The 12,631-nt window shown below is 37.7% G+C and overlaps 1 protein-coding gene across 9 annotated transcripts in view; it reads right to left on the bottom strand.

Annotated features, from left to right (window-relative positions):
* Positions 1–4,729: 4,729 nt before the first annotated feature.
* The window catches only part of POT1 (protection of telomeres 1), a 63,334-nt gene continuing 55,432 nt past the window's right edge, over positions 4,730–12,631 (bottom strand). For 3 of the 9 annotated variants that reach the window (XR_015286218.1, XR_015286215.1, XR_015286216.1), the window contains 4 exons: positions 11,416–11,521; positions 10,257–10,397; positions 8,410–8,483; positions 4,730–6,911 (listed from right to left, as the gene is read on the bottom strand). Coding sequence is in view for 3 of the 9 variants with exons in the window: in XM_086886961.1 (XP_086743087.1) it covers positions 10,285–10,397; positions 11,416–11,521 (219 nt within the window). In the remaining 6 variants the exon portion in view is untranslated. Of the gene's footprint in view, positions 6,912–8,409; positions 8,484–8,521; positions 10,398–11,415; positions 11,522–12,631 lie in introns of those variants that run through there. The other 6 variants (XR_015286217.1, XR_015286213.1, XR_015286214.1 and 3 more) reach the window with 2 other exon arrangements.

Below are 12,631 nucleotides of genomic sequence, written 5' to 3'. Positions count from 1 at the left end.
TATGGGGCTACATGCAAAGCTCTGCTCCACCCTCTAATTCTTAAATGTGCCCCTGTGTTTTAGAAAATAGCCCAAAGTACTCTTTGATTAAGAGTTTTGCCACGTGTGTTTTGAGGTCACTGCAACTGTTGTGTCTTTTTCACTGGGTGTTAACATTTTGGGTTGGAATTCACTCCAATTGTGCTTTCCACATACAGAAGTCATTGCTCTGTGTTAGGAAGTAGGTATGTTTATTTACCTATCAGTGTACTAATACCAATATTGGAATGTAACTTTATAGTTGAGGACTTTATAGTTCAGACACGGTTCAGAAACTTGTGACATGGAAGAAGTTTTAAGTTGCTCTGGAAGAAAAGACAGATTTTTAAATTTAAATTTTGAAACATGAAAACATATCCAAACTTTCACTGGTACTTGACAACAAAGTACCATAGATTTGCTAGAAACTCTTCTGAATAGTTAAAAAATGCAACAAAATAAAGAGCAACAAAAACAGTGATATCAAAAACATGTGTCATTCTCCTTCTCATTTCTGTGGCTACGATCATCATCTGCAATTACAAGTTCTTTTGGAAGGTGAATCACAGGCATGTAAAATATGCTTTTCCAATGCTCTTTTCCAATGCTTTCTCTGTTCTGCATAGTTTAAATTTCTAGGATGTTTAGCCAGTAAAATTCTACTGAAAAGCTGCTTTTCTTTCCTTGGTTAGGTGCTCCTTATAGGTACTTGTCTGAGTGAAGTCTCACTTATGTGGACTCTTTTGGGCAAAATCTTGATCTGTCTCTTTCAGAGTTAAAAGTAACATGGGGCTCTTCCTAAGGCAAGGCTAGGCACATCTTATAAAAATTATGATCTCTGCACCAAGTGCTGCGCTGTGAAAGACTTTCACTTTGGATATTTCAAAAGAAAAATGTAAACTTGCTCAGAGATGACTGAAATCCATGTTGGCATGGTTAGTACAGTTCTAAGCTAGGTCTGATCCTTCATATTCCTGTGGCTCAGCGTGAGGGTGGCATTGCTTGTGCACTTCGTACAATGCTGCTTTTTTTTGAGTCTGAAAAGAAGGGCTGATGTTGTCTAAGGATATTATATTAAAAAGGTAGTCTGAAATTAAGAGACAATTCTGAAACTTGGACAGATCTCCAGATGTCTTCCAATACAACAGATTTAAAAAAATTAAATACAAATACTTTGTGATACACTACTGAAGGATTGCCCTGTCCACCTGGTCTTTTGAGCTGTGGCTACATGTCACTAAATGCTCATCAGCAAATCCAGTTCAAAAAGTTACATCCACCATTTCTGTCACTTATTGCCACTCCTTCTTAGCTCTGGTAACTCAACTTTTCATGTGACTCTTTTCACAGGTTCATTTGTGGAATAATGCAGACTAAGTGATCATTTTCTAATATTTCTTTTTAAGGAAATCTTTTATTTTAGGCCAGGACATTTAAAATTTGTTTGGAGAGCTGCCATGCTCAAATCCAGAGGAGATTTGGAGACTTTTGGAGAGGGGGTGTAGGAAAACACAGCTGGGTACAAATGTAAATCTGGAAGTGGATTTGCTGCCAGTACAATAGCAGCTTGTGTGGAGTGAGAGCTGCTTCCCTCTAACTCACTATCATTTAAAAACTGAAAATTCTCACTTAAGCTCTTTTAGCATTTTTTGATTGTGAAATTCTCAAAATTCAGAAAGGATTTCCAGAACAGGACAGTCAGGAACAGCTGCCAGGCTTTTAATGACTTCTGGAAGCAAGAAATAATCCAACAGGTTTTGGTTAGGAATGAACCCAAGATTTATTAAAGATGAAACCTCTTTCTCTGTATGTTTTCAGGACAACACTACCTAAATAACAGTAGGTAAGGTGAAAAAAAAAAAAAAAATCATGTTATTTTTTTATTCACATACCCTCCATTCATCTGCTTAATTTATGAGTTGCAGCTCATCACCAGCACACACAACTTAAAACAGTCTCCATATGCCTGTCTGGGAAGGACATAGCACGTGATTCCCAAATCTGGCTGTGGCTCCTGCCTAGACTGGCTTAAAAATTATGTATTAGTCAGGGATCTTCTGTCCACAGAGATCAAAAAGGAAATACTTCAGATGTACTTCTAATAAGATAATATGTTTGCCAGGCTGAGCTTTGGATTTTGCCTAAGTGGACACATGGCCAGCCAAATGAATGAGCCTATGGCAAGCCTCATGCAAAAAAATAAATGTCATCATTTTCTTGGACAGCAGTGCAGGATTCAGGGAAGTCTTACTGTGCTTGCATCTATGATTGTCTCTTCTCTAGCACAAATTTTTGGTCATCATCCTTAATTTGTGTATATTTAAGTGGATTTCCCTTTAAAAGCATCCTGATGCTGCCAGAACAATAAGGGTAAACATGAAAAGCTTAAACATCCTCCAGATATATGCCAAAGAGATTCCCATTACAAAACAGAGGATGAGTAAAAGGCTCAGGCTGGAGGGCCTGTCATGATGATCTTATTTACAAGGAAAACACTTATTTTCCAGTATCTGCAGATAATAATAATACCCAGAATAACAGAAATCTGTGAAGAATCTCGCAATTCCTTCTTTTACACACTGATAAATAAAACAACATTTTCTTTCAATGAGCACATACATCTTTGGGCTGCAGTACTTCCTGTACAATTAAAAGAAGAGATGTGATACTCATTTGCTGAATTTTCTGAAGCCCTTTCCATCCACTTGCATGTCTCTTAGTACTAGATGAATTAATAGATAATAGAGCCGGTGCTTGAAGCACAGCTGGGTAGAAGTAGAAACAGATTGTCTAACTTCTAAGGGGTTGATTTAGCCTTAAAAATATGACTTAGTTCTGCACTATATGAAACAGATGGGTTGTTTGTGCAATTAAGTGTTAAGTTCTCCCCTTGATGAAAATGCCCAAGACCTCTATTATCAACTATCAGTGAAGGTGTGTGTGTACAGGGAAGGATACAACCCTCAATGTTAAATAATGCATTTGTCAGACGACTGGGGACAGAAAGGTAGCACACTGCACATTTCTACCCCATGATATTCCTGCTCTTAATCTGGGAAATCAAACAATTTATGGACCATAACCAAATTTATTTGTGTTTATCAAAATCCCACATCTCATCAAGGGCCTGACTCTGCCCCATCAGTGAACAGTGCCAGAATTTTAGGATTAACAGCCTTCCAAGTTATTATGTTGTCAATTGTCACACTCTTCACGAAGACCAGGACATCTCAGGCAGCAATGGCCAGACATCAGTGTTTTAGTGCAAGCATCTGCTCCTGAGCCTGCAAAGGCAGCAGCTCTACTGGGCTGAGATGCACACCTGTCCATATGTGTTTTGAAACTGTTCAGACACATGTTATTGTAAACTGTGATTTCATCTGCTGCTTCTATTTTAACTTGTCAGTGCTCTCTTTTAGATCTAGACCAACTGTTGCAGTTTTTAATACCTAACCTTTGAAAATTAATTCGAGGACCAACAGGAGAGTACTGATACATTGTTTGAAAACTGGCAGTGTTTTATACTGGGGAGGTGCCCTTTCTTCTGGGATCCCAGTAAGTAAGGCACTGACACTCAGAGATGGACAGATGACTTATTAAGTATGGAAATTGTAGAGGAGGTGACAGCAATCTGAGTCCCTTTTGAAGCTGAGAAGTGCAGCTGTTGCAGTCAGAGGAGCCCCTCCCTATGGGTCACAGCACAGCACATGGTGTTCTGCTGGGGCTGGGGCTCACTGGCATTCCCAGGTACAGACTCATCCGCCACTGACAGCTGTCACGTTTGGAATCTGGACTCAGCTTTGAGGAGTCCTGGGGATACTACACTCCAATACTCTCAGCTCAATAAAGGTATGGTTCCCAAAGAGGTGCATTCATATAATTATGGTTGAAAACATATTGAATACTGTGAATTTGTTATGTATACCTTGAATATATAAAGCATATATTCAAGGTATAAAGCACTTGTATGGTATCTATAAGAAAAAGAATCCCTTTTAATTCAGTGCCTCCTCTGGGGCCTCTGCTCTATTTGAGCAAGTAGTCTTGTACTTTTCATCAAATTAAATTTTTATTTACTATCTTGTTTCAGATGAAAATTCTTTACCCAAGCTAAATTACCAAAAGCAGAATTTATCAATGTCCCATTTTCCCATGTGTCAGTTTAAATTATTATTTATTTCCAATTCTGATCTGCATTGTTGCATGTGGTCTTGACAGGAGTATTTGGTACAGCTCTGTGCTTTTCTGACACATATTAGCCAATGACCTCGATATCTAAGATGAGGCTTGAGTACCTTTGCCATAGCCCCTAAGCGGAGAGTTCAGGATTCCCTGCTCCATCACATCACATCAGCTACCTCCTTATCCAGACTGAAAAGTAGGCCAGACATTCACATCTTTCTAGGCCTTACAGCAGAGCTAAATGAGTTTTGAAAATTATTGCCATTTTTAAACTGCCTTGATAAGCTTGCTGTGAAAAAGTACACTTAGAAGGTATCATTGTGGAATATCATCTTTGCCAGAAAAAATGATCTGATCTGAGTAGGTCCTGGCACTTGGTGAACGACAAATACTGTAATTTTGCCAATTCCTTCTCCATACAGTTTTTAAAGGATAGAAAAAAATTCCAGTAACTGGACCCAGAGGAATTAAACTTGTATAGAAATATAATTGTGAATTAGTCTAGTTAATCACTTAGAACACAATGGAATAATATTCAAGATGTTATTTATTATCCAATCATATAGAGCACAGTAGGCAAAAGATCTACATTAGAATTTGTAAAGTACAAAATCTGAATTATAGAACTGCCAGATTAGATATTTAAGGTTCACTCCTCATTCCTCATTGTTCCTTCATGTGTAACTTCTGACCTTTCTCAACCCTTCAAACAAAATGTTTGAAGTTTTCTTTTCTGCTTCTGTTTCCTGCAAGAAGGACCCAAGCCTCAGCACATTGCTAAACAAATGCATTGAACTGACCTGTAGGGAAAAAGCAATTCTTCACCTTTGTCCTTACTTTTAAGGCCATTTGGTTTACTCTCAACAAAACAGCAAGTAATGGAAACAGCTGTTTCCCTTAAAGTCAATTGCCATTTTCTGGGCAGTGAGACCTTACACACATGCCATGGTTTAGGAATGGCAGTTCCCAATTCAGTGCCCCCACCTAGACACTCCAAACCAGGCTCTGCTCTCTCTCACTCCCCCATTTTCCCCTCTCTGTCCCCTGTAGCAGAATGGGGAAGAGAATTAGAGACAAAAAAGATAAAGGTCACAATTTTAGATAAGAACAATTTACTGGAAACAGCAATGAAACAAGAAAATGAACAGTAATAGCAACAATATTAATGAGAGAGGGTACAAGAAAAGAAATGATGCACATGGGAAAAAAATCCCCCAAAGCAGAACAGAGGGCCCGCTCTCCACAAGAGGGTCCCTTTCCCCCACCCCTGGCAGTGATGTGAAGTGGTACAGAATAAGCTCTGCATGCCAGCCATGCCCACTCTTGGCTGCTGCAAAACAATTACCCTGTCCTGACCAGACCCTGGACACCACCACACTGCCCGTACCAGGGTACCTCTGCAGGACAGGAGACTGCAGGGCAGCGTGTCCAGATGGCCTCTGACACCTCGATATCCCAGGCTTATGTCAAATGCAATCACACCAATGTTTACATTCTTATAAATGGGTTTTTACTCCTTTGGCATGGTTAATATGTTAGGAAAATTGTATCCTTCAAGATGGAGTAGCAAATGAATGTATGTCAGTGACAGTATTTAAAACAGCTGCATGGTGAAAGCCCCTTACTCACCCCGTTAAAAACAATAAGGAGCCCCTTTGGTTAATATACAACCTGTCAGCAACTGATCATGTATGCCACTTCAAACATTGCTTCAGAGGGGCTTGGAGTTGCTTAAGGCCTCATTTGTAGACACAAGAAGAAATAAAATCTGTAATTAAATCTGTTCCAGCAGCAGATTTCAGTTTCAGTTTTGCTGCTATTTAACCAAAAAATTCAAGCAACATTTATAAACTGCCATTGTTCAGAGAATTCCTTTCAGTGAAGTAACACCTCCATAATTCAAAGCTATCTGATAGCTGGCCTTTGAAATTACAGCTGAATACGGACTCAATTCTAAAGGTGTGGCTTGTACAAAACTGTACTTTTTAGTGTCAGTTTAGCAGTGTCAGTCCACAGGCTGTGCACACAGAGTAGCAGGTACAGAACAAAGTTATGCTTAAAGCTGTTATGTAATAGAACAGTTGATAGAAAAACAAAACCAAAACCTCCTTTGCTGGCACATATTTCCCCATTCAGCATACATCCTTGTAGAAACAAATTAAAACAAGTATCTACTACGTGTAGATTTATTCCTTGAGTTTCAGTCTGCTCTGTTTATGTAGACAAATGGTACCGATACCGCAGTTTTATGGAGATACCTCCACAGCAAGTATCAGACTTGCAGTAGGAAACAAGGAAAAATTGTAGCACATTATTCTGGGGTGAAGTCCACCCATATCTTTACCACAAATATGAATTCATTAATTTTAGCATAATTCTGCTCTACATTTTTTAAGCACTTTGGATCAGGTATTCCATCATCAGATGATTGTTTTCCCAAACCACAGTTCTTATTGGGAATTTCACCTATAGGAAATGTTGTGAACAGGAGCTGCAGCAAACTGTCTCATAAAGACTTTCTATCACTTCTTATTTTTATTACTATCCTCTGGAACTGTTCTTTCCTTCTGTCTCCATTTTATGCTGATTTTTTGTTTCCGATTCTTTACGTTCATTGTACACTTTGAAAAATACTTGGAAGTAAATTCTTATTTGGATTCTTTTTTCTCTCCTCCAGTGAACAAAACTTTTTTGCAGTGGTCCCTTTGCACCTGAAGAAATTGAAAATATGTATCACCTGAAGAACTTGAATGTATATTTAATTTTTTGCACAACTCCATTTAAATATTTGGCCTTTCCCTATAGGGTAGAATCCCAGTTCCTACCTGTTTTACATCTTAATGCAATGGCTTGGCCAAAAAGTGACCTAATATGCATAAATTCTCATGATTTAAAATGCTGTGGTATTGAAAAGCTAAGCACTCATCCCTGTTAAGACAATAAACTCCCTTCCTCCTGTGTTTCAAGCCTCAGTTCGTATCCTCTGGGCTCCACTGTCCTTCTCACAATCCCACTTCCTGCAGCTCTGTAGCCAAAGGATTAGCATTAAGCTAAGCATTTCAAAGCCTTGTCTGTAAATCTCTAGATCCCGTAACTGCAAAAGCTGATGAGAAAGTTCAATCACTACTCAACAGCAGTAATACCTAACAGGAATGCCTCCTTGTTTCTGCAATATGTTATTTATTTACATTCTGTCTTTCCAGCTGGAGTTTCAAGAGTATGACATGTCCAAGAACTTAAATTCAACTCAATTTGGAAAGCCTTCCAAAGTCCTTAAGTTTTTTAATTCCCTTAAAACACAGACTTCAAGGAGACAAATTACACAGGCATCCCTAAAAACACTATTCTGAATCTATTTTGTTTTCTTTTTTTCCCTGAAAAAACCTTTTTTAATTACAGCTTTATCATTTTTTTTGCACTTATCCATTGGAACAATTAATAGGCTCATGGTCCTTTCTTGGTCTTTTATATTTCTGTTATTTTCCCTCACAGCTCCTCCTTTTATATTCAGATATTCTTCCCCCTTGATGATGGTGCTGTGAGTGATGTACTTCACATTCCATGCATATTTTCCATTTCTAGTAGGGAGGTGCTGTTTTGATTCAGTTTTCCTGTACACTTGGATCTATGTGAAGGAAGAAAGATGTGAAACAGGCAAGACATGCCTGGAGCTCTCACTGTATCTTAGTGTACCAGTATTAACCCCATCTCCTCCTACTGGGTCAGATTTTGAGTGTCTTTAAATATATATTTCAGTAATTAAAAAACTATTAGAGTAGACATTTGAGCTTTTATTAAAATGTTTTAGAAACTGAAATCATACACCTGGTCAAGAAACTCACCAAAGGAAATAAAGAGTTTCATTTGTAATTAAGAAAATTGTAAGTAATGGCTAAAAGTCATTGCTTCTTGAGATGCTCATCTTTCAGAAACCAGAGCCTGCTGGTGCTGCAGACTCGGGACACAATCTCAGGATTTCACCCTCCAGTCAGACACTCTCAGCACTGACCAGGCACCCAACCTTAGCTAGCTAAGGTTCAAGTCCCACCTCAGTGACTTCCACTGCTCTGTACAAAGGCTACCAATGAGAGCCATTTTAAAATGTCTGTCCAGTAATTCCTTTCTATACAGTGATCTTCAGTATGAACAAATATATAATTATTAACTTATTTATACACATTATATTTAGAAAAAGAATTAAACATGTACCTTTTAATCCAACAAACCATACATTCATTTGGAGCACTATGATGGATGAAGGCTACCGATGACAGTTTTCACAGCTGTGAAACAGAAATTAAAACTCAAATACATGAAAGAATTACTTGGAGAAATCTTTATTAAAAATTTTAATAAAATATTCAGTAGTCAAAAAATTATGTGATGCACATGTAGGGTTTTTTAGGCAGGGATGTCAGGCAAGACATGGTGAAATTGATTTATTTTACACTGAAGTTCAAAACATCTTTTTATTTATTACTTTACAAAGACAAATTAGAAAAACTGTACAATGTCAGTATCTTTCAAAGTTGTTAACAAAAATCTAGAAATAGAAATTCAGGTTTTTATACCCTATATAAAATAAAAGCAAAGAAGATTGCCTTCAATTTAACTTCTAACTTGTGAAAACATTTGGGTATGGCCAGTGTCTTAAGTTTTATAATATTCATTTGTTCTAACTAATTGTGTTGGTGCATTTATGCAAAAATTCCAGAAAACTTTCTTAAGTCAGTAGACTCTTTGATAAACTGCTGGTTCAATTCCAAAATATTTTTTATTTTTTAGAAATTTTTAAAGGAAATATGCACTCACCACTTTTAATACTGGTTGCCCCTATACACCAATCAACAAAGAACAATATGCTGGCTTATGACATTTAAACACAGTATAATTTACAGTACAAGAAAATTACAAATTACCGGAGGATATTTGATGAAATTTCAAGACAAATTGCATAATCTATTAAATGGCCCTCAAAAATGGAAAAAAAAAATTGTTATCTAATATCAAAACAATAATCTACTTAAAAATATCTCATCTTGCTTCTGAAATTCTTTAAAAACATCTGCTGTAAATACTAATTTTGTTCTGATGGAAAGCATTCGATTTGACAGGGATTTCTACATTAATTATCCTTACAGAAACATGTTCTGAACTTGTCCTAGAGACTTCTGAATGTAAAGTAAAACCACCATATAGTTTTCTAGTCAGCAGAATTTTCAATCCATGATAGCACCAGATCAGTTTTGTATCTCTAAATTTAGGCACACAATCTGATTATGTAAGATGGTAAAGGCAGATCGAGCCTTTGAAAACACAGACCCAGCTAATAAACATGCAAGCAACTTTGGTACCCAACCAGGCCACCTCAGAATCATTACTAAATGTCAATATTCATTTTACAATTTTACACTAGTTTACTTTCATGGCTTGACTTTAATTTTAGTGGTAATCACTACATGGCCATGCTCACAACCCCATCAGGATCTGCAGTAACTGGTACATGTAGCAGTTACTTGAGTGTCACTAATGGGAGGAGTTTGTCTAAATGTACAAATCAGTACAAAATGAAAGAAGTCTCTAAAAACCAACCTCCCTGTCAAACTGAGAACAGTAATATTGGCTTGTACAAAGTAGTGTGAGTTTACCCAAGATCTCTTTCTCTCTGCCTCTGTTGACATAATTTAATACAAAAATACAACAATTTAATACAAAAATGAACACACAGTGACTACATTTTTCTGAGTAAAATTCACAAATTTAGAGTAACCTCATCACTGCCTTTATGAAGGACAGATGGAAAGTAGATTGCTTCCATCAGCCCAAGCCAAGCAGCTTCCAGTGAGAGAAGCTTAGAACCTGTACCTGGCTTTAGATCACAAAGTTGTGAGCCAGGAAAAAAGCAAACATATCAGAGTATAATTCCCATTTCCATTCAAACATAAACTAAAAGTTCATAAAAACAGGTTAAATTCCTAAGATAGGAACAACAATTTTTTATTTTTTTTTTTAAATACAATCTCTGATCCCAGCCCCCCCCAGAAACTGATTCTTACTGGATTACTTCCAATTAGCAACACATGACTATACAACATCTTCAGCAACTGTAGTGTCAAAAATTTGGTAATAAACTTGATTTTTCATTGCGTCTCTGACATTATAGGACCTGATGAAGCACTCCAGCCACGGCAAGTCACCTACCAACAAAATCCAAATTACTGTTCAATATTCATTTCTAATTTTTATAACATGCAAGTATAACTTGAGCAAGATCTTAACTAGGATATCTAAATTTTTACAATAGTTAATAATAAGAAAAATGAATTGTTAACTTTGAAATTCCAACTGGTATCTTTTAAATTTCCCACAAGATCTGAAATGGTGCTCAGTGACAGCCTTCCAAGACTTGTACTCCCTGCACCAGCATTCCACAGAACACTTGGACCCAGCAGTCATGCCACAGTATAAAATACATATATGTAAAGGCTTTCCAATAATAAAAATTCATCTCCATGCGTCTCAATGAGACAATTTCATTGGTCTCAAAGGGAAAATCCTTTACAACCTTTATTACAGGACAACTTTTTGTAAGTATGGCAAAGACTCCAGGGTGATTGCAGTGGTCACTGACAGCCATGTACCCGGAGTATGCTCTGGAGATCAGAGCTGCATATTACACACCCATCTACCTTGGACATGTGTAGTTCAGGCAGAGCTACTTCCTTTCACAACACATACACCGCACAAAAAACTCTGCAAATGGATTTGGATTAAGCATTTGCTCAATTTCCATGGATACTTCCCATGGCAAGGGATGTTCCAAGGCAGCATGTGCAATCAAAAGCAGGGTATCACCCAAAGCATGTGCCATACGCTGAATTTCCTTTCTGTTTTCCCTAACGTGCTGTGACATTCAGTATGAGGGTGTTCTGGTTAACTTTCATATGACTACAGATGGCAGGTTAGTGCCTGCACAGGCATGACTCTATTCACACACCACTGCATGCTACATGAGAATTTACTGAACCATTTCTTTTCTTTCTCAAAGGCAGAGTTAATATGAAAGACATGTTTCAGAACAAATTAATATGAACTCTGCTTTCAGGCTCCAGCATTTTTCAGCTTCCAGTGTAAGCTGAATTCTAAGACTATGCATATGCAATAGCAGATTGAAAGACCCCTTCCCACCCCCTTTTGAAAAAACAGCAAGCTGACCTAGTTTTCTTCCTGGAGGGCAGAGTGTATCCATGGTCATCTGCATCTTTTGCTGAAGAAAATTACTAGTTAAGATTTCAGAGGCAGGAATTTGGAAAAACTTCTCCTGAAAGAGAACAGAAGAATACGAAGTGTTGAAAGAGGGGTAAGAAATCATTAGCCAGAACCTTGATTGCATGTTCTTTTAGGAAGTTAAAATCAGGTAACACAACAGAAGAATTGTATTATTTCAAAAAACTGTCCAGATACAGAAAAAACCCAAACTGTCTGAAAAAAATGATCGGTCTATTTTTCAGTTCCTTGAGTACTCAGGGACTACAGCCACCCAGAAAGCACATGTCGGTCACTGTACGTAACTGGCAGATATTCCTCATGAAACTCCATAACCAGACATTATCAGACAATGTTATGGCCAGAGAGGATCAGCCCCCTCAACAGGCCCTCACATCTTGAGAGGAACAAGATCCCTTTAAAACAAGGGGCACTGCAGCCTGGCTTTGTATCTGTGGAACTCTCTTAGCGCGAGTTTCATTTTTAGAAATTCAGGCAGTTTTAGAAACTACAGAAAAATGCTTATACTGTAGGGTACACTTCTGAATATATTGAGACTAACCAGAAGTGCACTTTCTGAGACATAAAATAATAAATGGAACTCTGAAATGTTAAACATTTTCTGTGTATTATTAAACCACATACAGTAAGTACAAAAAAACTCCAAGTTTATTCTTTCCAAGCTTGTTACCTGATTTTGGATCCCTAAAGGCTCATCATTTTATAACTTCTCAGAGTGAGCTTAAGATTTGTGGTAGTAATTTCTCATTTTTGTTAAAAGATACAGCTACAGAATAATCTGCCTCTGTATAATTTTTGTATGACATGTTTAATGGCAATGATCAGAAGATAGGGGATAATCCAGCAGCAGGAATGACACAGATAACTTTCTCGTCTCTCTCTTCAGTCTTCTTCTGACTACAGAACATTTTAGTTTTTTGCCTTCACTGACTTTTCCTGTAAGGAGGGAAGGAAAGAGAAGCACTGTGCTCCTATGGAAGTGCAACTGGAGGCTAATGTAAAACTGCACTTCAAAGCAGCCCAGCTCCTTCTCAGGTGGTGCTGAAGGACTGGAGTTTAGGCTTGGAAACTCTTGGCTTGTCTTTGAAGTACCACCAGCAGGAAGGTGAACAGCTGGCACTTCAGAAGAAACTGTGGGTATTTT

This window comes from Cyanistes caeruleus, chromosome 4 (genome assembly GCF_971803275.1).
Source record: "Cyanistes caeruleus chromosome 4, bCyaCae1.hap1.1, whole genome shotgun sequence".
Taxonomy (NCBI): Eukaryota; Metazoa; Chordata; class Aves; order Passeriformes; family Paridae; genus Cyanistes; species Cyanistes caeruleus.
This window is presented reverse-complemented; position numbering and strand designations above follow the sequence as displayed.